The 27767-nt window shown below is 41.2% G+C and overlaps 1 protein-coding gene across 3 annotated transcripts in view; it reads left to right on the forward strand.

Moving 5' to 3' along the window:
- cpne5b (copine Vb) overlaps positions 1 to 27767 on the forward strand; it is a 140294-nt gene that overhangs the window by 89304 nt on the left and 23223 nt on the right. For all 3 annotated transcript variants that reach the window (XM_076883912.1, XM_076883913.1, XM_076883914.1), the window contains 3 exons: positions 5445 to 5508; positions 17619 to 17722; positions 18833 to 18937. In XM_076883912.1, coding sequence (XP_076740027.1) covers positions 5445 to 5508; positions 17619 to 17722; positions 18833 to 18937 — 273 coding nt within the window. The remainder of the gene's footprint in view (positions 1 to 5444; positions 5509 to 17618; positions 17723 to 18832; positions 18938 to 27767) is intronic.

Genomic DNA, 27767 nt, shown 5'->3' on the forward strand with positions numbered 1-27767 from the left:
GGGCCAGGCGAGGTTGCAGAGGCTGAGGCCGGGCCAGGCGAGGTTGCAGAGGCTGAGGCCGGCCCAGGCGAGGTTGCAGAGGCTGAGGCCGGCCCAGGCGAGGTTGCAGAGGCTGAGGCCGGCCCAGGCGAGGTTGCAGAGGCTGAGGCCGGCCCAGGCGAGGTTGCAGAGGCTGAGGCCGGCCCAGGCGAGGTTGCAGAGGCTGAGGCAGAGGCTGGCCCAGGCGTAGCAGAAGCACAGGCAGAGGCTGGCCCAGGCGTAGCAGAAGCGGTCGCAGATGGCGGCTGGACAGGCTCCTCGGGCCCTCCAGCTGATGCGGCGTGAGGCTGAACGGGCCCCTCGGACCCTCCAGCGGAGACGGGAGGCTGAACGGGCCCCTCGGACCCTCCAGCGGAGACGGGAGGCTGAACGGGCCCCTCGGACCCTCCAGCGGAGACGGGAGGCTGAACGGGCCCCTCGGACCCTCCAGCGGAGACGGGAGGCTGAACGGGCCCCTCGGACCCTCCAGCGGAGACGGGAGGCTGAACGGGCCCCTCGGACCCTCCAGCGGAGACGAGGAGGTGCTGGCCGGGCTCACTGGAACCCCCAGCGGACGAGGTAGATGGCGGCGTGGGAGCCGCGGAGTCCTGGATGAGCTCATCCGAGCTCCCAGCAGGAGCTGATGTAGAGCCAGAGAGGTTTGGGACCCCTGGCTGAATGTTAAGCTGGCTAGAAAACCGCACTGCTACGGGGAACAGGGCCAAAGGTTCAGGTGGGACCGGAGCTGCTGGACACACGGGGACCTGAGCTGCTGGACACACGGGGACCCGAGCTGCTGGACACACGGGGACCCGAGCTGCTGGACACACGGGGACCCGAGCTGCTGGACACACGGGGACCCGAGCTGCTGGACACACGGGGACCCGAGCTGCTGGACACACGGGGACCCGAGCTGCTGGACACACGGGGACCCGAGCTGCTGGACACACGGGGACCCGAGCTGCTGTCTGTAGTAACGGTGGTGGTGAGAGTGGAGTAGGTAGTGGAGTTAATGACTTCACAGGGGAACGAACTAGAGGTAGTGACGGTTGTGGTGCTGGTGGTTGAGTGGGTGACTGTGCTAAAGGAGGCTGCACTGGGGACACTGGAGACTGCACTGGGGACACTGGAGACCGCACTGGGGACACTGGAGACTGCACTGGGGACACTGGAGACTGCACTGGGGACACTGGAGACCGCACTGGGGACACTGGAGACCGCAGTGATGGTTGTAGTGGAGGTGTAACGGGTGAAGGAGTGGCTGAAGTGGCTGTGGGTCGGGCGGCTAGTGGCTCAGCTACAGGGTATGGTAACGGCAGGGCTATGGGTTGAATGACTGACTGAGTAGCAGCCTGAGTGGCTGGGTGTAGCGACGGTTGTGGTGAAAGAGAAACAGGTGGTAGTGTGGATGACGGAACTAAGGGCGACTGAGTGGCAGACCGAACTGATGACTGAAGCGATGGTAGAGGTGAAAATGGAGCGTGTGGTGGAGTTAATGGCTGAACTAAGGGGGACACTGGAGACTGAACTGAGGGGGACACTGGAGACTGAACTGAGGGGGACACTGGAGACTGAACTGAGGGGGACACTGGAGACTGAACTGAGGGGGACACTGGAGACTGAACTGAGGGTGGCTGCGAGGGAGCTAACTGAGCTGAGGGTGGCTGCGAGGGAGCTAACTGAGCTGAGGGTGGCTGCGAGGGAGCTAACTGAGCCGAGGGTGGCTGCGAGGGAGCTAACTGAGCCGAGGGTGGCTGCGAGGGAGCTAACTGAGCCGCGGGTGGCGGCGAGGGAGCTAACTGAGCCGCGGGTGGCGGCGAGGGAGCTAACCGAGCCGCGGGTGGCGGCGAGGGAGCTAACCGAGCCGCGGGTGGCGGCGAGGGAGCTAACTGAGCTGCGGGTGGCGGCGAGGGAGCTAACTGAGCTGGAAGTAGCAGCGAGGGAGCCGACGGAGCTTCTGGCAGCACAGAAGGTGAATTAGAAGGCCGAATGTCCGGCTGTGGGGTGGCGCGTCGGCGGCGTGAATGCCGTTTCTTTTTTGATGATGGCTCTGACGGGCCGAGCGGCTCCACATCCGGCCCTTCAGACAGGTGGGTAGTAGCGGCTGGGGGATGAAGGTGGAGCTCGTTGCGGATTAAATCCTGTTCGAGTGGGTGGAGCGCACTGAGTAGCCAGGGAAGACCAGAGAACAAGCGCTGTAGCTTGGTTTCCACAGCACGGCGAAATTCCTTCCCCTCATGTTCGAGCCACAGATGCAGGAGTCTTTCCACGGAGTAGATTATGTCCAGACGCAGTTCTTCTGGTGGGTTGAGTGCTGCTGGGTCCATATCTGGTGACGTCGTACTGTCAAGGCTCGGCTGTGTGGCAGGAAGGAGGAGGACCCAAACGCAAAACTCACAGACACGGGGATGAACTCAAAATCACAGCTTTAATGCTGGAGAGGCAGAACATAGGAAATACAAAACTAAACTGGGAAAAGTAAACTAACACTCGGAGAGAGAGACACAGGGAAATCCACGCAGCATGAGGGACGACGTCACGCTGAACAGAGGGAGACGCAGACAGAAATACACAGAGGGTTAACGAGGGGAGTGGGAACACACGGGGAACACAGGTGACACTGATAACCATAACGAGACAGGGCGGGGTGAACTGAACACTGACGGGAGAGGTGAAACAGGGAGCACAGAGGTTCAGACAGGAGGAGAGAGAGCACGAGTAGAACACCAACATAACAGGCAGGGGAGACACGGAATAAACACGAAAGGGGACGAGGGCTCATAAATACATAGAGGGGCACACAGGGAGACATGAAGGGCAAGGGATCAAAACTAGAAGCCATAGAATAAATCACACAAATAATACGAAAATCACAAAGAACTAAAAACGCTGGGTCAGGAGACCCAGGACCGTGACACTACCAGCTTTCGTCAAGTTGTCGTCAAGTAAAAGCCTTGGCGTTGTCAAGTTAAAAGACACTGTAGAACCTTCAACACCGCTTACTAAAAGATTGGAGGGAGTATCTCTATATGTCTGAGACTGTGTAGAAAGAAACCCAATTTCTTTTTATAAAGCAATTGGAGATGTCGACTGTACAATAATTCTACCTTGGAAAAAGAACAGTTCAATCATTAAAAGTCCAAAATTACCATGACATTAAAGCCCATGAAGAGTGTTTGCCACCTTCTGATCACAACTGTATAAATTATTTGTAAAGTAATTAAATTACTTTACAAATTCTCTTCACCAAGGAACTGTATTACATTACTCATTAATTGTGTTACTGTTATGGGGTAATTGACTATAATGTCATTAGTGCATTCAAATTTTAATCCCTTACACTACTTGTTACTGTAAAATAAAACACAATACTGCCCCACATGGATAATAAAATAAACAACTCGTGAATTACACAGTTAACATGTTCCAACTTAATAACAGTAAACTTTAGGGTCACAATGGTGCAACAGCTGAGACAGAAAACTGTTCCAAAATAGTGATATTATAATACAATCACACCTTACTGCCACATACTCGAGAACATCTACACACAGACAAATCTGGAACAATTAACCCTTGTTTGCACTGATTAATTGTTCCAGGACCCAAATACACTGCAGGAGCAGAGAATTTCAGGTCTCTGACAGCATGTTCAGAAAAGTTAGCTGGGGCAAGACCATTTAATGATTTCTACACAAAAAGAAGTTTGTATCTCAATCTGTAGCTAACAGGGAGCCAGTGAAGCGAGGTGATTAATGGGGTTTCTCTTGCTTGAAAACTGGTGCAGAGGTCTGAGCTGCAGTCAGGATTAAGAGGTCAGAGTAACACCAGCAATGATGAATTCTTCCACACACAAGCGCCCCTGAGTCCAATATGATTACCAGATTTTTGTAAAAAAAAATTATTTGATTAATTGGAGTTGTCACGATTTTCAATTTTCTGGATTTTCTAACAAGGCTGAAGTAAATCCATGGCAGTATATCAACTCTTCTACAGGAGCTGAATAAAACCTAAAGAATAAAATTGTGGGAGGGAGTAAACAGTGCTGGGGTTAGTTCACCAGCTATTGCCTGCTGGTGTACAGTAATCGTGATTTCCATTGTTTCTCGTATAGACAGTCAATAGCTATATGGCTGTAAACCTAGGAAATGTTCATCTGTAAGAGAATGTTCATTCCCACATACATTCTCAAGATATTAAGGCAAATATATATATATTTCCTATCAAACAGAATTGTATCTCGTAAAGTAAGAGAAAAGACTGAAATGTGTAGGCTTCAAAGAAACAGACCATTGCCTCCCCACGCTCTGTCTGAGTTGAGTATAATAAGCGAAACAAGGGGGCAGAGTCTTTGATGGCCTTCCTGATGTTCAAAATCTTGTGAATCTCTTTTTTTCTCTTTGAAGTTGAGATTTGATGAAAATTGATCCGAAGCATGTCAATTAGCACATAAACTCAATCTGCATAACATTATAATACTGCCAAGCAGAGAATATCTCTGAATAGTTTAGCTTTGAGCAAGGAATCAAGCGATAATACAATTAATTATGTGACATCAACAGCAACATAAAGAAAATTGTTCGAAAGCATGTTTACCCAATGAGCATTTCGATGATTTCTTTGCTCGTCTATCTGCTTTTATAGCATTTCTTCACTCTCTATTTAACCCTGTAAAACCCGAATCAATGAATAATTAGCAGCAAATTGAATTTTTCTAACATACCTTCTAAAAAAATATCAATTTGCATGAGTTTTAAAAATCACACTAAAGATCTAAAGATCTCAAAAACTCAGGGTTACAGGGTTAAAGCTTTAATCCAGTTTTCTGAACAGGTGACATCATGATGGATTTACTTGTCACTACAACTTAGTATTAACTCTAATAATGAAGCCAAGATGAAAGGAAATTAAGGCATCAGTGACTGTCTCTATATGAGATCATCTGTAATATGAACTGTCATGTGCTGATTAGAAAGTCAGAGCAAACAAACTAAAATCAATCCAAGTCAAACCAGAACTCATCTCTGCTCCCTAATTGCTACGTGTTCACCAGCCTAAAAGTTGAACAAATCTATGTGGCATCTATCGTATCCCCTAAAGACTGATTAGCTGCATCAAACATTAAGACATCTAAAACTGCCAGCACATATTTTTAAATCCTTCTAAACAGGATTGGCTAAGATGGAACATATGTCTGTGCTGAAAATCATCAGAGTCAAATAAAAAATAAGAAAACATGAGTTAGACTTGAATAGTTGGATAGTCAAGAGAACTTGTTCAGAGATAGAAAATACACAAATTAGCCTTGATTTCCACAGCAGCCTCACTGATCAATTAAAAGCCAATAAGTGGGAAAGAAAAAAAAAGGATGTTTTTTTCTTTGATTTCTGTTAAGCTTTTATTGTTTTCTTGATTTCCTTTCACAGAGGGATTCCAGGAAAGAAATGTGGAACTATTATCCTGACTGCAGAGGAGCTGAGCAACTGTCGAGTGAGTAAACCATAATAATCCCCCCTGCCAAACACTTATTAGCAAGCAAACATCTGCTAGCAAAGCCTGGTTAAACAGACATCACACATAAAGTGGATAGAGAAACATGGAAGCTGGAAGGGACAAAAGAAACCAAGGCTCATAGAAACATCCTTTTGTCCACTTTAAGAAACTACCCCATAATAGTTTTAAGAAGTTGGTACTGGTCACCTTGAAATAATTTCAAAACCTCATCCCAGTAGTGTGTTGATTTACTGCCTACTGTCTGTCTTTGTTCCCCATGAGGTGCAATATATGATTATTTTTTAATCTAAACAACTTTTCTTACAATTTCTACAAAAATGATGGTTGTATGAATTATTACACGAATACTTTATATGTCTCAAAGAGAAATCTATATTCTCAAAATGTGGCCTCAGGCAAAGGTACCGTGTTTGTTTGTTATAGATTCTTTGTCAGCCTCCACTGTATAATCCACTGGCTTTGAAAATGGAGGAAGAGTAAAATTTCACAGCAGAAAATACCTAATTTTGAAAAATTGAACATATGGTTAAAAATATGGACGGCACAGTGGTTAGTTCTGTTGTTTCACAGGAAGATGGTCCTGGGTCTGAATCCATGAGCCCGCTATCCTGGAGGTTCTAACTCGGCCATAGATGGGAATGTGAACAGTACTCTGTCTCTATGGGATGGCCTTGTGACAGAATGGTGACCTATCCAGGGTGTACCCTACCCCTCACTGTGTGACAGCTGGGGTAGACTCCAGTCACTGCCATGACCCTGAACTGGATAAGCGGAAGAAAATGCATGGTTGGATGTCTCTAAATGCCTACTGGTGATGCTAGAATTCTCAACGCGTGTAAGCATATAACTCAGTGGAAAGAATCAGGGATCCCTAGTACCACACTTCGTTGCTCTCCCTTATAGACCTAGGGGCATCCAAGGGAAAAAAGAATATGAGATGAGAAAGAAAATAAGGATGAAGACACAAAAGAAAAGTTAGAACTCAGTATGGCACCTGTGCAGTTTCACTGCTTGAACCTTCATTAGTTAGCAATAAAACGCTGCAGATTATTTTCTGATGATCAGCTAATCAAGTCATTGGTGCAACCGTAGCGTTCGTGTATCAGTCTGGATGTTTGCACATCTACCCATCTGTATAAAAATGTATAAAAAAACCCAACCTATCACGCACACAGACTCGGCTGCTGGGTGTTACACACTGCGCGCTGACCTGCTCTCTAATGAAAGGACCCGAGAACATGATGTGGTGAATGTTGAATGCCTCCTCAGCCAATTCTGGTATACAGATTTTAAATGGTTCACTGGGGTTCCAGCATACAGATTAAAACAGGAACATGTGAATACAAGAAGCTGTCCAAAGAGAAAAGAAATAACGTAGAGAGCGCGATAGGGAAAGAAAAAATGGCACAATGAAAATGAAAGATCAAACAAGCAGTGATAAGATGATGAAACAGACATTTCTGCGTGTACAGAGTGTGTCTAGATGAGAGAAAAAGACACAATCAAACAGATAGAAACAGTCACAAAGGCACTGAAATTAATCAATATAGGGTTATTTCACGCCTGGTGTATACCAGCTCTTAGCTATAAAAACTGCTTGGCTGATGATAGTGTGAGACTGAGTGATGGTTAATTAAAATGCCGTCCTGCCTGACCTTGTCCCCTGCAGCCTGTGGGATGCACATGCATAAACACACACATACAACACATTTGTATACTGTCTCTTTCACACATTTGTTCACCAACTGCAGTCGGTACTCATATTAGAAGCATTGTGCAAAATGTTTTGTTACATTTTAGGTAACAGGCTGGAGTTTGTATGTGAAGAGGGTCACATATAGTAAATGACCCAGTGTAAAAATATCAGCCGCACTTTCTATCGCAGCTAGGTAATAATGTGGTAATAGTGGGGTGATTACGTGGAAACAAAAATGTAATAATATGGATTTAGCAAGTTTGTGCTAGCCACCAAACTGGTATCCATGTAATTCTCTCAAATCAACATTGTGCCAGAGCAATATCACATTGACCTTGATGTAACCGGGTAACTTGTAAGTAACAGGGCAGAAACTGGGCATAATAATGTGGAAGCAAATGTATGTGCATAAGGCAAAACAAATTGGTAATAATATAGTAAAGGTATAGTAACAATATAATAACCTGCTAGCAATAAAATGGCAAAATCTGTTTTTTAATATATACAGTATATATAATAATCTGTGGTAGTAACCTTATAATAAATAAGTTAATTTTGTTTTATGTTAATTGAAAATATGATGATAAAATTACCATAATGCTGAAATTATTCTTTTGTCCCCAGTATTAGTCTTTGTTTGAAGGTAACAATATGTATGTTTAATGTTGTGGCTTATTACCTGAAAACACCTGATAAACAGAAGTTATATTACCTGATAATTTCTGTGTAATAACCAACAATCAGGGCACCAAAGTGCCTGTTTCTATTTAAGGCCACATTAATAACCTATAAAAACAAGGTCCAGGAAACATGTGGTAGTTTCTCAACACTTTTATGACTTTTCTATTACTTTTGTAATGAAGTGGTAATAACTTTCTAGTCTGTTTACTCCACTATTACATTATTACTCATCTGTAATAGAAAGTGCGAAAAAAAAAATCTACTAATGCTGAGCTATCCTAGAGAGCTTTACAGACACTTTTAGATCAGTCAAGAACTATACTCAAAGTTAGTCAAAATAGGTCACCTCACATTCTATTTTTTACGCCAGATGCCCTTCCCAACGCAACCCCTGAGACAGTTGTGTCTCCTCCTGGTATCAAACCAGGGATCTTTTTGATTGTGAGGCAAATGTATATAGTACTACACTATATAGACTATACTATTTAAAGTTTTTCACTCTTACAGCTCTTTTAACCTTGTCTTCAGCCATAGACAACAGAATTTTTAATAATAAAATGCCTATTCCTGTAACTAAACCTAAAAATCAAACAACTTGTAAACTCTACTATATATCACGTACCTTCTTCACCACGTCTGTGTGACGACTGTTTAAAATTTCTCTCTCTCTCTCTATGTTTCTTCTATAATTTAGACATTTGCTATCCCTGGAAAGACAACAACGTCTTGACCTGAGTACAGTTCACTGGATTTTGTGAACATGACTTTGTAATGATGGCCTCGCTGGTGGGTCTGGCAAGGTTTAAGAGGTTAACATAAATTAAGTATTAATGCGCTGGCGTTATTACCACTTTCTATTTATGATGTAGTCCCAGTAGAAGCGAGCGTGTGGTGGGCCAGTATTTCTTTAAAGTCTTTTTGCTTACACAGTCTACAGCAGGAAGTTTTAATACATCTGTTCGCATAAATGATTAAACTTTATCAGCCTCATTTGCATACGTAAAGTGCTGCAACAACAATAAAAGTACTGCAAAGATCAAGTAACTTTGGAAAAGCTTTACAATGTTTCACTGTAGTTTCTGTAGTTCTTATATAGATATTAGAAGAAATACAAGTACATTAAAGATACAGTCTGGGGTCCTGCAAAGGGGCCGTGTGTATAGAGTCTCTTGAGATGATGAATAACAGCAAAACGTTATACTGGGATGTAATGCAATGTAGCATGTGGCTCCACATTTACCTTTGTGGCCCTCAACCTCTGTTCTCTTTTTGCAAATCAGCATTATTAACAACCCCTTATGGACCTCTTAATTACTGCTTTTTTTGTTAATATGTCTCTTGCAGCCTATAAGCTCATGGGCTATCCAATCAAAATGTTTGAGTTTCCTACCTAGTGTGTGATAATCTCAATTTCAGGGTGGAACTTTATTATAACCTTTCTTTATTTCGACCTACTGCCACAACATAATTATTATTATGCTTTACCAGGGTCAAGTAATGTTTGCACATACCCAGCATGTGCAAAATGAATCAAAGTGTGTTCCCCTACATTTTATCTCTCAGTATAAGGTTTCTTACTCCACCGTGATCATGCCAGTAGCAGACTTTTAAGTGTAGATCAAAGACAGCGAAAAAAGATATCTTCACCCCTCAGTTGGCAATGCTGTAGACCAGAGCTGGCTCATGCCAAAAAATTAATGTTAACCCACTGAAACATCGTCTCTCTACATTTTGTATGGTCTACGGATGCAATTAGTCTATATCACTAGACCTTATGGGTTACACTGGCTTTCGGGGATGAAATCATTAAGCTTTAAATGTGAAAAAGAAAATTAAAGAAAAACATGGAATGGTTGAAGATGTGTTCTTTAATGTGGTGATTCATTTCTTTTACCCATTATTAACGCTTTCTCAGAAGCTCCGCGTCTTCATATGCAACTTTTAGATAAACAAAATAGGTATTGCCAGAAAGGTTCCATGTTGTATTACCCTGATTGAATTATTATTGATTACACAAAGGCTAATATATTAAAAATAAAACGAAAACAAAACAAATGCAACCCCGATTAAAATATGTTCTATTATCTATCTCTCTGATTTCCACAAAGATTGACTTTGATAAATCTGAAGCATATGGACAAAATACCATGAGAGCTTATGAAACGGAGCTAGCAATTAAAGACAAGACTGTTCTCCTATTTAATCAAGTTTATGAGCCATGGAGCAAAGTAATCAATCTGAGTATACTGAAACATTTCACCAACTCTGTGTGCTGGTTATTAAAAGTTCTTGCTGCTATCTAAACATGGTAAATTTAAAAATATTAGGTCACGTAATTTTGATTAACACCCACTTGCTGACGCTATCAACACACCCGAAGCAACCAATTTGCAGGGGTGGTTATGGCTTCATGCAAATTTCAAATGTTTCGGGGATCCTAAATCCTGCAGGATTTCTGACAACGTGGCCGCTCCCCCTCCAAATCTAGCGGCTGTATTTTCGCTTGGTATTGTGCTGACTTTTCTTGCACACAGTTCTGGATGTACACAGTATCCTCATGGTAACACTGACCACCTAATCTCTTCCAGTACATGTACTATATCACTGAATCCCACTGGCAATAAGGCAACTCTTTCTTCACAAAGTGGGAGCACAGAAGCTTGGTTTTGCCCCCAGCATCTCTATATTTGCTCTTGCTTTAAGAGAAACTTCCACCACATTAAAAGCTGATAGATCCCCGTGAGGATTTTCATTTTGCTTTAATTGCTTAAATTTAACTGCCTGCCCGACTATTTTGCCATCTGTGTGATTGACCAAAACAGCCAGTGGAGAAGTTTCCTTACTAAGAGTACAGATGTTTACTCTGTGCATGTGTAACAGCCAGGAACTTAATTTGCTTTCTGACAGGCCTCGATATATATGTCTTTTTTGCTTCTTTGATTCTGATTGATCTTTCTGTCATTGTGATGAGGACGAAACATTTTCATCTGAGCAGAGCAGTTTCCTAAATCCGAATGGCAGCCTCCTCGTCTGGTCGCTTCCACTTGCCGTGCTTCCATTTTTCTCTTTTAAAATCTTCTTTGATGCCTCTACATTCCACTTCAGATTGTACAGTACATCTGAAGGGCAGCCTTCAGAACATTTGGTGTGGAGCTAAGTTGAACAGGTTTTCGATCAGCGTGAGCAGAGAACAAATGGAAAATGGAAAATACAGTATTGAAACGTAGAAAGGAGGAAAAACCTGGAGCGGCTGGGAATGGGGACGTTAGAAGATGCTTTGTGTGTGGAGGAGAAATTGCTTCTGCATAATTCCCCTCATGTACACTGTTTGGTAAACTTATTAAATTCTACGAACCTTCATGAAAACATAGACCACAAATTCAGATTTATTGCAGCTATAAATCAAGCAAGAACAGAGGAAAGTAAGATATTAGCTGTTCACTTGTGATCAACGTTGCTTCCGGGTCCAACCTCCTACTGCGTTCACTGAGGCTCTTGTTTGTGTTGTAATTCTATCTTATTTTATTTAATATAATAAACAAGCCCATAAAAGTAATCAGTGATCACTGTTGGCCTGTCTGACTTTTTATTAGCAATAATCATGTGCTGCACATTTTTAAGCTCAGTTTTTAAAAGCTTATGATGGAACTACAGCCCATGTGTTCACAGTTTACCAGGCACCAAATATTTAAAAGATTCAGAAAATAATCACTCTGATGCTAACCATTTCAGTGAGGACATGAAGCTTAGGATCAGGTATTTTTCAGAGTGAGTAATTCAAACCACGCAGCAGCATGTTAGTGACTAACCTCGTGTTGTGGACGGTCCGTTTTCAGCATTTGTCTCTGCTCATCAGGAACCCTCACACTGACTTTTACTGAGGGGAAAAACATTAATAGTCATCCTCCATCTTTGCTGTTCTACTGTGATTATATTATCCTAACAGTAGCTCGGTAGCTAGCAACCAGGTAGAATACGATTATTATAAATTATTTACCAGCTAGCCTAACTTCAATACCCTGCAATCATTGCTGCTGTTTATGCATATCACTGTAACTATGATATATGGTATATATACCATTTTATATCATTCCATCTTTATATTTGAAACTAGCGAGCTAACTTGCTGCTAACTTCTAAGCCCATTAAACTTCCTAAATCCTCTTTCTTCATGGATGCTTGGATGTTAAACTTTAGTATACCTGGGAGAGCAGCAACACTCATCACTGTGTTGGAAATTAAAAGATTGGGTTAATCTAAATTCTTAGTGATGCCACAGTGTTTGCTTGAGTTTGGAAACTGAAGAAGAGTTTGGACCCAGATGATGTCAAACTTAGGAAGTGGGTTAAGTGGGTTTGTGTAATAACTGTCACAGTTTATAATGACTGGACAATCAATATGATCATGTAATGATCATAAATCTGTGCTCTCATACATCACTGAAAACAGAAGGACAACATACTAGCCCACTAAGCCCACCTTTGACTCACTATTTCCTCTCAGACTCATCAATTGGGAATTTAATGAATTCGCTGATTGCCCCTTTTTCTTTTTTTTTTCTGCATTAAACCCCAACAACACACTGCCTAACACTAATTCAGGCCTATGTGTTTCTAATAAATTAGTTTATAGTATACATTTGCCTATTTGTCTTCTTTTTTTCGTAATTCATGTGTCAGTAACTGTTTCTGCTCTGACACAAACAGTCCTTATTCCCCCCTGAGGGTGTGAATGTGTCTCTACCTAGTCTTTGTCCCTCTAGCTAAATATTGATACTGCCATTCTCTCCATATTAGCAAAGGGCTGTTGATCACAAAGCAGGAGTGCAAAAGTGTGCATGTTTGTGGCTCAGAGTGTTAATGAGGCAGAAGCAGATGCATATTTAATATCCTCTACATGCTGTCATCATAAATGCTTTTATGTGCCTGTAAACTCCTCGCAGATTTGGTGTGTCTTTACTTGCTGACTCAAAGTAGCAGCAACACTGCTACACACCCAACCACCCACACACATACACACACTCATACACACGCATTGCTATTACTTTACATTAACATTTATATTAATAGAACAGTAAAAAAATATGATCTGCTGTCTATTTATTGTTAAATGTTTTATTACAGCATTTTTAGATGGTCTAAAGAAGCTGTGGGCAACATGACAAGGTCGGTATTGGTTGTGAGGCAACTTCAGCTATATTTAGAGGACTTTACTGAGGGTTAGATGAACACAAATTGTCAGGTTGCAGCTGGATCCCTAAAACGCCTTCAGGACCAAACAACTGCTAAACTGCTTGAAAGCTTGCTGTCGATACTCTGTAGCAGATGTGTAAAATAAACCACGCAAATCCCAGACTGCAGTTTTAACTGGATTTCTGGGAGCAGTTTAACAACCTTTATCAGGAGAATATCTTTGATTTAGTACACCCTTGCATCTGTTATTGAAACTTAACTTACAAATTCCTCAAACTCTGTTGAGGGTTTATATTTACTATTTCAGTCTTTATTTTTTATGCATTTCATTTTACTGGACACAGATTAAAAATCTTTGAAGGAAGCAGGGGACAAGTTTTGAATGCTATCTTCCTCACAGGCGATAGCAGCCAAACATTTAGGCCAAAATCTCCTTCAAAGTTGTCTCCATGTGGACATCTACACTGCCTCCACCTTTCCTGCTACTTTTAGGACAAACCCTGGAGGACCTCAAAACTGTGCAGAGAACAAACATCAAGTTCTGCCTGAAAGTGATTCATGTAAATATTTTTGCTACTGATGAGAATCTGGTGTCTGGAAAAAAATCCAGAAAGCAAACAGCAGTGAAAGAGTCTGCACAAAACCCAGAGGTAGCACATCAGGAGCGGAGCATGACCAGTAGCTTGCTGGTCATGAAAAGGGCAAATCAAAGGGTTGCTGTTTTGATACAATGGATTAGATCTATTATGCATCTTAACTTGAAGAATCCAGAGCAGGAATTAAAGGAAGTGATTTAAAGTAGCTGCAGCAGCTGAAGTGGTGCAGAGGTGCCCAAGGATTTGTGTATTTTTTGATTATCTTTATGCAGTATGCATGGGCACACACATGCTTGCAGTTAGTGGGTTGGGAAAGTGTTGTAAAGCAGAAAATGGACTGTTGTTAAAAATTATTGATTGAATTAATTTAGTGTGACCATTCAGGCTTACCTAGTGCCCTGGAACTGATCTAAATTTCTGTCTGTGGTCCTGTAGCCTATGGCCAGTTTATTAATAATTTTTTATAAGGTGCACGGACACACTTTTGCTGCAGTATGCGCCTTCAGAGGTTTAAAAATGCAAGTATGCTTCAGCCGAGGGCAGTATGAATCGAGAGCTCGAGCGGTTTCACGAGCAGTAAGAAACTTGTTGAAGTCAGGCACTTGTTGAAATGGAAAATATTCATCGAGTATCCAGGGATGGGATGAAAGAAAGAGCCAGAGATGAAATAAAATCTGTTGCTACAGCGAAAGAGAAATTCTACTTCTCACATTCATACTCATACATATGCTTGTGCATCAATCAGTAAGCAGTGTGGGTATCAGCACTCTCCCTCAGGATTAAAAGACTGTTTTTTTAAGAGATTGAAAGTGAGTGAGCGAGTAAGCTCAATGTAGGAGGTCTGTGTCAAACGCCAGTCATGTAGTGTGCGTGTGTCCGTCAGGCTGAGGGCAGAATACAGATAAAGTTCCTCACTGGCTGCTGGATTGGATGTGATGTTTTCTTGAGTGCGCTGCAGTGTGCCTGCCCGTGTCTGATAAAAATAGTGAGAGGACACTGTAGCAACATGCAAACTGGAATTAAAATGCATTTGTGTATAAAGACACTCAAGCCCTCACTCCCAAACCCGGCCTGTCACATCTACAATCTCACACACATTCTTTTGCTGATTTGCCACTCGGCACATGACCAAACATGAGGTGCAAGCTGCAACATTAAAAAGCTATTAAGCTATCATTAGTGGCGCCATGGCTGCCCAGTGGAAGGCCCGAGGCTCTGACAACAACAGCAATATACTGTTATAGCATCTAAATGTACTGTAATGAACCCACTGTGTTTCAGAGATTAGCTACAGCTCATGTGCCAGAGATCAGTCAGGCCCCATCTCTGTCAGTCCCCATCTCCGCACACAGGGAGAGCCCAGAACACGGACCGGCCGCAGTAAACAAGTAGTACTACAATGCTAAACAGCGGACCAGTGATTTATATTTGGAGCTTTAAAAAGCGCTACATTTCATGATAAACAGCAGTGGGAGAAAATGCAAAATCAGGCCCATTTGTTAGAGAAAGTGGGAGTACTACAGATGAAGAATACGAGCTGTTTTGCAGTAAGAATTAATCTCACAGCATCTGCTGCTGGCCTCTGATTTATTTGTGGTGTATAATGTTTTTTTTGTGGTCTTTGTTTATCTTTGTTTATCCACAATAGCCGTAGGTCACCCACCCTCACAGGTAATCTCTCTTAGAGATATGCTAGGGTGTAAGCATAAGAATTCCATTAACTGGTTAACTGCCAACAATAACAATACGTTTCAGCGTAAATGTTTTCATTAAGTTCCAATAAAACTGTTTTTAACAGCACTTGCTCTGTTCATATTATTGGAAGTTATCCGTGTGATCTTATAAGTCAAAGTCTGACTTTATGTGGCCGTGTAAACAAGAAAGGTTCAAATCGAAAGCCTGAACTCTTGGCTCACAGGAATTCCTTTTAACATGTTTCAATTTAATATGAAATTCTGATGGAAAAGCATAAAAGGCCCCTGTAAGTGCATCCAACCTTTCTCAGAACATATTAGACAAACCAAAGCCCCAAGCTCAAAGCATACTTTCTGTCTGGTGTTCCTCTGAGGCCGAAATGAACCTGACACATTCCAGATGCTGTGACAGGTATCAGAAGACGTTAACTTGATGACTATTACTCATGCTAGAATTAGACTTGGTAAGCAGATGACACTAATTTTAGCAAGACTGCTACTAGATGGATACGGTACATTGATTACAATATCTGCACGCGCACACACACGTGCGCGTAGTGGATCATTAGGTCGTGTTTATAGATAAAGCTGGAGTGGACTCTGGGCCGAGTGCCAGAGCTTGACAGAGCGAGACCATATAAGCAGGTGACATTTACACTACGCAGACTAAAGCATTAGATAGTCATATGTCTAAATCCATTCCTCGTATAAATAAATGGAAAGTATTTTGCCAAAATATTATACTATACCTCAAGAAATAAGCTTTTTGTCTTTTCAGCAGCAGTGTCGAGAATTCTGACATGCATGAGCGCATGTATGTGTGAGAATGTAGTGGACAGACAGTGAGTCCTAACTCTTTTAGACTCCCACTGAAGCTAATTTTTGCTGATCTTCAGCAATTAGATGGTGTCTTATGTCTATGTGAAATGTCAGTATGAAAAAGTCCAAAGCCATTAAATTTCACATTTGAAAATCTACCAAAGTCTCCATCCGTCTGTCCATCCATGCACTCAGCTGCCCAGCCAGTCATTTTCTTAATCACTTGTCCATTTCAGGGTTCAGAGAGTTCTGGTGTATCCCGCAGGTGGAGTGCACACCGGACCCAGACAGCCAGTCCATCACAGGGCCCACATAAAACTAACGCAAAAGCTGAATATTGTTAATTTTTTTTTTTTTTTATTTAATCTTTATTTAAGCACTCAATTTACAAGAAATAACTTTTCAGACAGCATAATAAAATTACAATTACAAGTTATGATTTCACAACATTATTTATGAGTCTGCAAATGGAATCGATTGAAAGATTTAAATTTAAATTGAATATACATTGAAAACCCCAGTAGCTGTGACTACTGTATATGTCAGTAATGAATACATAGATGCAAAATGCATTTTTTTCTAAATTTGTGAGATTTTCTATATTTCCATGAATGTCAGACAAAAATGTCAGATTTTCCTAAAAGTAGATACAGAAAAATCTGCATTTATCAGGGAAGATTGTATGTGAACTTTTAATTTGAAAACTATTTCAATCAGTGGTTTGAAATTCAACCTGTAAGCTGATGTGCCAGTTTTTTCCTGCAGTCATACCCTCACATCAGACTCAACAGTGGCACTTTGGATTTGGAAAAAGAGGAAGCAGATGTTGAAGGTCATATTTTAACTGCTGTGTGAACAGATGGTATCGGCATGTGCGATTCCCAGTGCAAAAGGAGGTGTGATGGTCTTTCCTGGTGACACTGTTGACATTTTATTTAGCCAACAAGTCCTCACCATTAAGTGTGAATTCCTTTAAGACTGTCGGGAAAGCTCCAGGAAACGACCTCAAGAAGCTGGTTGAGGGAAAGCCAAGAATCTGCAAAGCTGCTATCAGACGCACAGTTTTGATGTCTTTAGTAATGTTTAAAAAACAACAACAACAACAACAACAACAAAAAAGCACAGAAAGGACAATAACACTGGCAGTCCAGATGTCTGACTGTCACTGTAAAAAATATACACAACTACACAAACTACAGTATGTCAGAAAACGTGAAATGAAAAGATGCTTTTTCATCATTCAGTATTCAGTATCCTATTGTGTGATGCACAAACAGCTGCATCCATCTGTTGCCCTCCTGCAAGCTGTGAAGATAAAAGTGGAGAAGTAGGAAGCAAGATCAGAAATAGGCCACCATGAATAAAATCACAAAGAACTAACGATGAACATTCCCATGCATCCCTACAGGATAGTGGCACCATGCAGTTTTGTGCCAACAAGCTGGACAAAAAGGACTTCTTTGGCAAGTCGGACCCTTTCATGGTTTTCTACAGAAGCAACGAGGATGGAACGTGAGTGCTGCTTGTGATTTTGTCTTGCATTGGGAAGCGTTTGAGGAAGGCTCCTGAGACATAATCCATGGAGCTCCAGTCTTGGTGCGGTGGTCTAATTCAAAGGTGCTGCATTTGCCATGTTAAGTCCATGATTGAAATGCACAACATTTAGTGGAACAGTACAGACAAAAACAGCTAAATATGATTATTAGAGAGGAGCTGGAGTGGGTCATGAGGTGCGTACACCCCAGAAAGCTGTGTACAGAGGCATCTATCCAGTTCACACCACAACCACAACTCCCAGGACTATGCCTTACATAAAACACTCCAGGAGAGCAAATTGGAAAAAGAGGCAATTAATGTAAGAAGCATAAAATGAACAGATAAAGAAAAACACTGCATCTGCACCTGCCTTTTAAACCAATAGGAAAAACAGTTTCTGAGGCAATTCACGTAGGGATGCACAAGACTCTCCTATCTCCTCACGCTTTCCCAGAGTGCTGTTTAGCCTCCCAGAGGGCTTTGCAATTGTCACGGAGTCAGCGCTATCTGCCAACAGATGCTTTACCAAGTGTTGTGTTAGTCTAGTTGGAGTTTTTTTTCATGCATTTTTCTCTTTATGTTAACAGCTTGGGAAACCAATCCCCATAGGCATGCTACATGTTGGTGGCCAGAGGAGGTAAAAGTTAGAGGCTCATGGTTAAATGAGTCACAGGGGTCTGAAAGGCTTGAGGCAATTAGTAGTGCATGAGTAATCCAGGCCTTTGGGTAAAAAGGCAGGATTAAAACTGATACGTTGTTGCTTTTTAGGAGGTTTTTTTTGACTGCAAAAATTTTAGATATCAAAGGAATCCATTAGCATATCATAGTCTCACCTGCGGTCAAAGATAGGGAATTAAAAAGCTAGACAAAATATAAAATTATTTGTTATGGTCTAAAATATGTGAGACTGGCCTAGCCCTATTTAAGACTGCAAGATTTTCTTTATTGTTTTGCCCATCTCCTACATTACCTGCTTCTTCCCTGCATAGTTTTGTATTTCTCTCTGGCTTGTGTAAGCAACAAAGGACAAATTTTATTTCACTGTTTTCTTGAATATATTTGATAACATTTGTTCTCCTTCTCTAGGTTTACTATCTGCCACAAAACAGAGGTGGTGAAGAACACATTAAATCCAGTGTGGCAGCCTTTTACCATCCCAGTACGAGCACTCTGCAATGGAGATTATGACAGGTACAACAATTTACACTTTCTTATCTGCATATCTGCTGTTTTCCCCACACTGTTGCATCTGTTGACCTTCTCTTTCTACCTGATAATAAATATAATACACACACCATGAACAGTCGGTAATGTTGAAATGAGAGATGGTGATGTAGCAATAAATTTACAATTCTCTTCGAACAAGCTTTTCTCTTATAAAATTAAACAGTTAAAAATGCTGCCCTTGAAGGTATCAGCCAAGTTAGCAACCAATTGCTGACTGGCTGTGAGTGGTTGCTGAAAGTTGCTGACAATCACTGTAAAATTAATTGCTAAAGCCCCATTCATACAGGCCTAGAGACCAGTCATTGACTCTGGTAACTGCCAGTTGCTAGGGAAGAGTGTATAATCCTTGACCTGTTGTGCTTGCTAGAGGTTACTGCTAGTTGCTATTGTCAAATAAGTTGCTAAGAGCTCCTTACAATTGCTTTGGTCACTACATGGTTGCAATCGTCACCCGTAGTCTGTAAGGAAAATGCTGAATAGTCAGCAAACACTAGCAAACTACTTGCCAAGCTTTAGTGAAACTGTGAAATGTGCGATGCAAACCAGAAATGGAGACTATTCGCTTTCACAGTGAAACTTGCACCTTGAATATGAACGAAGGTTTAAATTGCACTTTTTCAAGTTTCACTAAAGCTTGCAGTGAAACCACAAGGAGTAAAACTTAAGTAGTTTGCTAGTATTTGCAGACTAGTCGCTATTGTTCATGCAAACCACAGCAATATGCTAATGACCAAAGCAATTGCAAGGAGTTTTTGTGTTTGCTAACTGGTCTCTGAGCCCGTGTATAGTAGTTACGGGTTAGATGTGAGACTGTCCTCAGCTGTCAATGTCTTAATTCAAGCAGCCATTGTTTTAAGAGTGACCAAGCTACCGTTAGCACTGTAAACCACATACGTGTGGGGTGAAAGCAGAATGCTCATTATTCAGACAACACAAGGCTTAACAAATTGTGAGTCGATGGGAAAAAAAATGAAAGAGCATCCACGTGACTAATATGATGGTTAACGAATTTAGAAGCATTTTAAATACACTGTCATGATTCAGGCTTCTTCCTCTTTCTTTGTTTTTACACTGGATTACATTATTTGCCAAATATCTAAAATAATGATGGGTTGCTCTTCCCTCCTGGCACATAATTAATGCAGATATGTTGTGTCAGAAAAGTAATGAATTCCCTGTCCTCATGGGGTATCTGCCTGTTTCTAATTTAGAAGACAGTTCTGAGAAGAAAACAAAGTAAATCATGAAGGAGCTGTGAGGATAGACGAAAAAAGTTGTGACAGATCACTTTTGTGGGGGGGGCGGGGGGGGGGGGGGGGATGTTTTTTTTATGCATCTTTTTCCTGCCTCTCTCTCTCTCTCTCTCTCTTTTCTCAGCTATCTCTCTCAAAGGTGTCTGTCGTATCTTTTTTTGTGTGCAGTGAAAGTAATTACTGAAAATGCTGAGAACCTGGTGTGCGCTTAGAAAACTGAGATGAATCCTAAAGAAAAAGGGACATAGCTACTGATGACGCGGATTTTATGGATGTGTGGGATTGCCTCAAGATGCGTTTCGATAAATTTCAGGCAAAACTGTGTCAGCCAGCCAATCACACAGAAGTCCGAGAAGTGCTCGCTACCCTGTCAGAGCCAATCATACACAAGGGACTGAGCTGGACATCAAAGGCACTTCCTTAAATGTTCCTGTGCTATGAAAGCATGAACACATATACACACATGCCCACACAGTATAATGAAATGTGACAAGCCAAAAGCTGAAACAGCAGGAGATTCTGTGTGTCTTGAAATATCACCAAGACAGTGCTATAAACAGGTTATATATTTGAGAGTGGGCGAGAAATCAACTTTGTGTGTCAGTGTTTTTTTTTTCTCTTTTTTCGGTTTTCGTGTTCCTGTGAGAGGGCAATGGGGAGGCCTGTCAGTATTTTTAATTACATAGTTTGCAAGATCCTTTAATAAATAATCTTTACAACCTCTGTCATGGTACATTATCGCCGAGGATGTCATTCAGCAAACACAGCTCTTTAGGCTGTCAGTCACTTTGAACCAGTATGCAATTACTGCTTACAGACATCAAGTGAAGGAAACCTTCCAAATATTTGAAGTGTTAATGTGATGCAAAGAGCCAGATACAACAAACACATCTAATAATGTCCAGACCTATTTAAAACTGTACAAGTATCAAACATTTGGCTTTAAAATTGAGTTTTGAATCTTGCAGTTTGCAGTTGCAGCCAATTAGAACAAGTTGGCTTAAAGGGAGAGGAGCTGAAAACAACTCGATTCAGACAATGAAGGAGCTGTGGGAATTAGGGCTGAACGATATATCGCATTTGCGATAATATCGCGACATGATCAAGTGCAATTTTCTAACCGCAAAGGCTGCGATTATACTGCGATTATAAGGCTGTCCAAATTACTACCATATCCCAGAATTCATAGCGCGGCCCAGCCAAACTCCAGTTTCCAGCAATGGCGGCCGCTACTAAGTTTTAAAATTACTCATACTAATCTTTCTGGGTCACAAAATAAACTTTTAACATATTTTCAGGCGAGAAAGTAGTTGTGTAAACATCAAATATCTGCTCGGTTTATCAAGATATCCCATATTTGCAAAAGTGCTTCGACGTTTTCAGGGGCGTCTGCTACCCACCAGCTCGAGAGCTAGCCGGGAGCTCGAGGATTACTGATGCGGCCGAGAACGGCACAACTCCCGGCACATCATTTTCAGATCACCGCGGAGTTTCGCTGCTCGGGTTAAACGTAATATATAAGTCACTTAGACAACCTAAAAATGTTATTGTTGGGCTTTTTTCAGTGTTTTGTTTGTTCGTGAGTAAATCGGTTTGGCTGAGATTAAAGTTATTAGATTAGATAAAATAAAACTTTATTAATCCCCCGGGTGGGTTCCTCCTTGGTTTTCACACAGCTGACTAAACGTCAAACAGAAAACTTATTAAACAGAAGTATGAGACAGTCGAGAATTTACACCAGTGTCTGGTTATATTTTAGATAGCAAGAAGCAGACGGCCGAGTTTATTAAACTCCACCGAGACAGCGGTGACGCTAATCAGAACCGTCCAATTTCACGCCTTTAAACTTTAAAGGCGTGTTTGTGTGTGTGTTTATACAATTGCTATTATGTTTGCACTTTATGTGTAATGTTACTGACTGCAGAGATCAGTAAGATGTGTGTATTTTTTATTTATTAGTTTTATTTATTTAATATTATTTTTTAATTGAATGACTGTCTAGTAGTTCACAGATGTCGAAAAACTGAGTGTGGTAAAGCCACTGATTTTTTTTATGTATATTTCTGCAATCTGCACATTGTACTGACTTTCATTTTAATGTTTACACCAGGGTTCCTTGTCAGCACTTTATGCTCAGATGTTTGTAAGCTAAAAATAAACTATTGTGTATGTTCAAATATACTGTTGTGATTGAAGAAGTTAAATAAAAATGTCAGTCATCAATTCATGCATCACCTCATGTCATCATAACAGAGGTCTGTCTTCCAGGAAAGAACAGTTTAAAATTAATGTAATATAGTATTGGCCATACTATATGATGTATTGCTTGTCTTTGTTTAATAATACAGAAGACAAAGACCTTAAAAAATAATCGCATATCGCATCGCAATCGCAATATTGGGGCAAAAAATCGCAATTAGATTATTTTCCATAATCGTTCAGCCCTAGTGGGAATGCACCGACGCCCATCGGATATAAATAAGGATTATTTGGAACTGTAAATCATGCAACACTACTCTAGAATAAATATATAGACATAATCTGTGGACTGAGCCCTCAGAAATGGCTGGTATTTAATGCCATGAAAAAATATTTGCTCTCTTCTGAATTTCTTAGTTTTTTAGATATTTGTCACACTTACCTGTTTCAGATCATCATCAAAAAAAAGATAACCTGAGTAAATATAAAATGCAGCTGATTATATAATGATTTCAAGTATTAAGGGAACAAAGCTATCCACAGGCATTTGAAATAGTTGGCAAGTCTTTCAGATCACTCTTTAATTTAGCCACATTTTTGAGCATGAATGGCCCGTTTAGGTCATGCCAAAGTATCTCAATTGGATTTCTGTCTGGATTTTGACTAGGCCACTCCAAAACCTTCCTTTTGTTTGTTCTGAGCCATTCAAAGGTGGACTTGTTGGTGCGTTTTGGATCATTGTCCTGCTGCAAAAATTGGGTGTGCTTGATCTTCAGGGGGTGAACTGATGGTTGGACATTGTCCTTCAGGATTTTCTGGTAGAGAGCAGATTTCATGGTTCCATCAGTAACTCTTTCCAGACTTTATTTCTCAGCTGTTTCTTTAGTTTTTGGCATGGTGCATTACACGTTGAGATCTTTTAATCTGCTTCACTTTGTCAGACGCGTTTTATTTAAGTGATTTCTTGATTTAAAAAGTCTGGCAGTAATCAGGCCAGGGTATGGTTAGTTAACTTAAACTCAGCTCTCAAAAACAATGGAATTAATTCGTGATTCAGCAGGCAGGGCTATTACTTACAGGGTCGGGTATATGGAGAGGTTTTTCCCTCTTAATAAATGAAATCGTTATTTAAAAACTTTGTTTTGTATTTACTCAGGTTATAGTTGTCTGATATTAAAATCTGTAACTGGAAACATAGAAATGTGAAAAATGTGCAAAAAACAAAAAAAATCAGGAAGAGGGTAAATACTTTTGAAGACACTGTGTGTTAAATGCAAAGCCTATTTTATCATGTTTGTCAGCTGGATGAAAGGGGAAAAATGCGCTGTATGATGTAGCTTGTTAAGCTATCACAAAGTATTTTTCTACCCAGGATATATAGTTTAAATATAAAAAAATCTTTTGTTTCTGTATGATGCCTAACATTAGCTAACACCATAGTCTCAGTTTTCCGAGAATATCTTGTTAGCTAATGACATTTCTGTTTCATTCGTGCTTTCTTTGTCTTTGCAGTGACGTTAAAGCTACACCTGGTGGACATTTAAGCCACCTGTTTGGTGTACGGCACATTATAATGATTTATTTCTGAAGTCTCTTCCACTGCAGTTTGAATAATTCTTTTCCAATACACCAACTTTTACACTTCAACACGGAGGCATATTTTTGCAGAATATAAATGGTTTTTTTTTTTACGATAGATGACACACATGGATAAAGCAATAACCTGAAGTAAATGTGTTGTCTTCTTACTTATTCTTACATTGTATGCCTTTCCCAGAGAGGCCTTATCTCGTAGCCTGAGGCCTTAGTATTTCAAACATTTCCTTCAATATAATGTCATCCTAACCTTCCACATCTGGAGCGAGTGCAGAAGACTTTCCCTATTCTGGCGTGAGTGTATCAGGGTGTAGAGACAGCGTCTGTAGTTCCAGCTGTTTGTTATGTGCATCTCATACTCTAATGTGTCTCATTCTGAGCCCATCTCATGTTGACGAAGACATCGAGGTATCTCTACACCTTGCCTCCATGAGTCAGTGGATGACCGACTGCTGATTTGCTTTCCTGTATTAGTTGGCACACATTCATCCCAGTCGTTGCACCAGTTGACAAAAGGAGAAGCTGAAGTTTAACAAGACTCTCCAAAGTGACATCTCTAAATGAATAAGACTAGCAAGACACAGTGTCTCCGCTGTAAAAGTAAAGCATCCGTCCCACTTCCTGCAAGATTTTCTCCTCCAAACAAGACAAACAGCCACTGGAAGCCAAATAAAAAATAGTGCTGCACATGGTCTCTCCACTCTATTCAGCTTGCCATTTATTTTAATAGGTTTTAAATGTGAGACCATGTTGAGCTTCCCAGGCTACGCCTTGTCCCTAAAATAGTTTATATTGTAGTGATGCGCACTTTAGGCATGAATCTATGAAATTCCAGTGATTCAAACTCTCAAATCAGGTGATGAAAAAATGGCATTTCTGTTTCATTTTCAGTGTCTTTGTTAAAACCTAAACTTCCAATGGGAGCTGACTGTAAATATTTCAGTGACAGCCGTATGTTATTTTGGCTGACTTCCCCTCCAGTCATAGGACACTTTTTTTTTTCAGCCAGTGTGGTGTTGCATCTAAAAACATCCACGTGCTGCCAAAGGAGTGTCCGAGGGCTTTAATGTATTCTACTACTTCTGTTGAAATAGTTTCAAAAGGCTGATGTTGTCAGTCTCCCATTTGGGGAGCACAGCTAATGGATGACCGCGCCCATTTAACACCCCATCAGTGGACAAACTGAAAAGATATGACGAAGGGGTTCTGTCACCGCAAGACACGTCCATCTGTGAGTTTAAATTACTCAGCATGCTTTGGTTCACATGCAACCTCTCTCTCTCCCCTCAAATACAATTAAAAGCCACACTGCCTCGTTATAAAAGCAAGACAGAGAACAAGTGGCAGAAGGAGGCGTGAGCATAAAAGCTGAACTTTTTAGCGACGTGACAAAATATTTGATTTGTTGAGTTTCTCTTATATAGCCAGCTGGATCGCTCACAATAGCGGGCTGTTGAATACCTCGTAGCAGGTGATAACAAGGAGCTGCCAGGTGTGTACTCAGCCTACAATAGCCCAGATGGAGCGGCCGCTGAGAGGGTATGCTTATAAAGAGGTAGACTTCATAACAGATTTCAAAACTTAACGAGAACTTTTGGAGTTGAATAGCTCAAAAAAAAAAAAAGATAATTTTTATAGTTTTTTTGTACTATTTCTAAATTCAGAGTATCAGTGAGGCATTTTTGCCACCACAGAAACTCCAGCTGTTTGGCATCACTGGAACCCCGTTTTATGAGTTTTTGAGTCATAACTAATATTCTCGATTGTTATGTTTTACGATAAGTAATATTCAGTAAGAGTAATATTTACCAATCAGAGATAACCAATCGCTGTCGCCGCGTTTCTTCGTGTCCACTCCATTCTAAATCAGGTTTGGGCTTAACCGTGACCTTTTCCATTCACATTTTTCAGCTTTTCCCCAGACTCGATGCAGTTTTACCCAGACTAGTTTGTAATGCTACCTGGTGATGGTCACCGCTTTGAAGGCTGAAGTCAGAGAACAAAAATCCTTGTGCAGGAAGCACCACAGACTGCATAAAAGACTTTAATGTAATTGACTGCAGCTTTACCCTGCAAGATACGCACTGATACATATCTGTGGTTGTTTTGAAGCAAGTATAAACTAAATCCCCCTGTGCAGAGTGGGGTACATGGTGTATTACTGCATACACGCACTACTGCACCTCAGCTGTCATACAGAAAGTGCTGCTTGTTATTGTTAGGAAACAGCAAATGGAAATCCCAGATCAATCCAGGAACTACTGGCCAAAAATATTTTAGTCAGATCAGCTGGCAGTCTTCTAAAGTACCCTGCAAACAAGAAAGTCAAGGATTAACAAAAAAACCACCTTTCAACTTTGCTAGCAATTGTCAGGATGGCACAGTGATTAGGCAGGCCATCCTTCCGGTGGCAGCAGAATCCAGTTGAATCCCCGGTGACAGCAAACATCTGATCCTTGAACAAATTTAAGCAACAAGACAACATATTGGCAAACAACAGGCGAGTGAAAGTGAAGGAAAGGAAGCAGATGAGATGGAGAGGGGGGAGAAATGAATGAGAAAAGGAAGACATTTAACAGGCAGCAAAGGTAAGTCGAACCGGAGAAGGAAAAGCAGAGATCCAGCGTGTCAAAGGCATTGTTCCAGTCAAGGAGAAGAAAATGCGGGAGTGTGAAGAGAAATAAGACAAGTGGAAGACACTTCCAAGTTGTTCTATATTCAGCTCCACAATTGGTTGTGTAGGAAAATCTCACCTTTCTAGTGTATTTCATCAGTGTAGGCGGTACCTAAGGTATATATTTAAACACTAATAAATAATTTCAAACACCAAAAGAGTCATTTCTTCCTCATTAACATCCTAGCCTGGGTGTCTCCAACATCATCTATTTTTATTCCTGGCAAAAGATCAGACAGATCTGTATAATTGGAGCTGAGGAATTGTTCGGTATCAAACGCGGTCTCCCTTTTTGTCACTCAATTATATAGGCCCCCATTACTGAAAATGAGTCGTGTTCATTAAAGATGCCTCAGAATAGTAGCCAAAGATATCACTGGCAGATTAGTTTTGGAGTGTATATTGTTCTCAAGGTTCAATTGAGCCACTCGAGGATCCGGGCCGCCCGTGTGCTTTGATACGGCTGTAAGATTACAGAGATTTAAATTAAAGTTGTGTCAAATGTTAGAAGCAGGTATCTGCACATCAGACCTAGAAGCAGGTCTGATGTGGTCCTTTATTGGAGTAGCATGACATACACTTAAGCACTTACTCAATTTGCTCCTGTATATAGACTGGTGAGAGGATTACATAGTTTTTTTCCTCTGCCCATTATTTCTATTTCCCTCCCTCGAGGAGAAGCACCATGTTCCTACCATCGAAGATGACAAGCACATTTTGAAGATTACCTCAAAAGAACAAACTGTCACCACAGAGCGACAGGGGCCATGTGGCTGGGAAGGTGGCTGGGCTCATATCTGGCATCTTTCAGTTATGCAGTGACAAGAAGGAAATCTATGATCTACTGGTTGCTTATATTTTCTTTGGATCTGGATGGTGTCAGTACTTGTGTAACTCGAAGTCGGGGAGGGAGGGGAGGTATGGGGGTTAGATCAATGTGACTCCGAAATGAAAGAGCCGAGAAAAGTTTTCGCTTCTCTGCTGGGACATTGTTTCTGCTGCATTTGTGTAAAATGTCATCAGTTTGCAAATGGCAATTTTTTGAAGGGAGCTCTTTAAACGAGTTGACGTT

The sequence above is a fragment of the Maylandia zebra genome, linkage group LG5 (genome assembly GCF_041146795.1).
Source record: "Maylandia zebra isolate NMK-2024a linkage group LG5, Mzebra_GT3a, whole genome shotgun sequence".
NCBI lineage: Eukaryota > Metazoa > Chordata > Actinopteri > Cichliformes > Cichlidae > Maylandia > Maylandia zebra.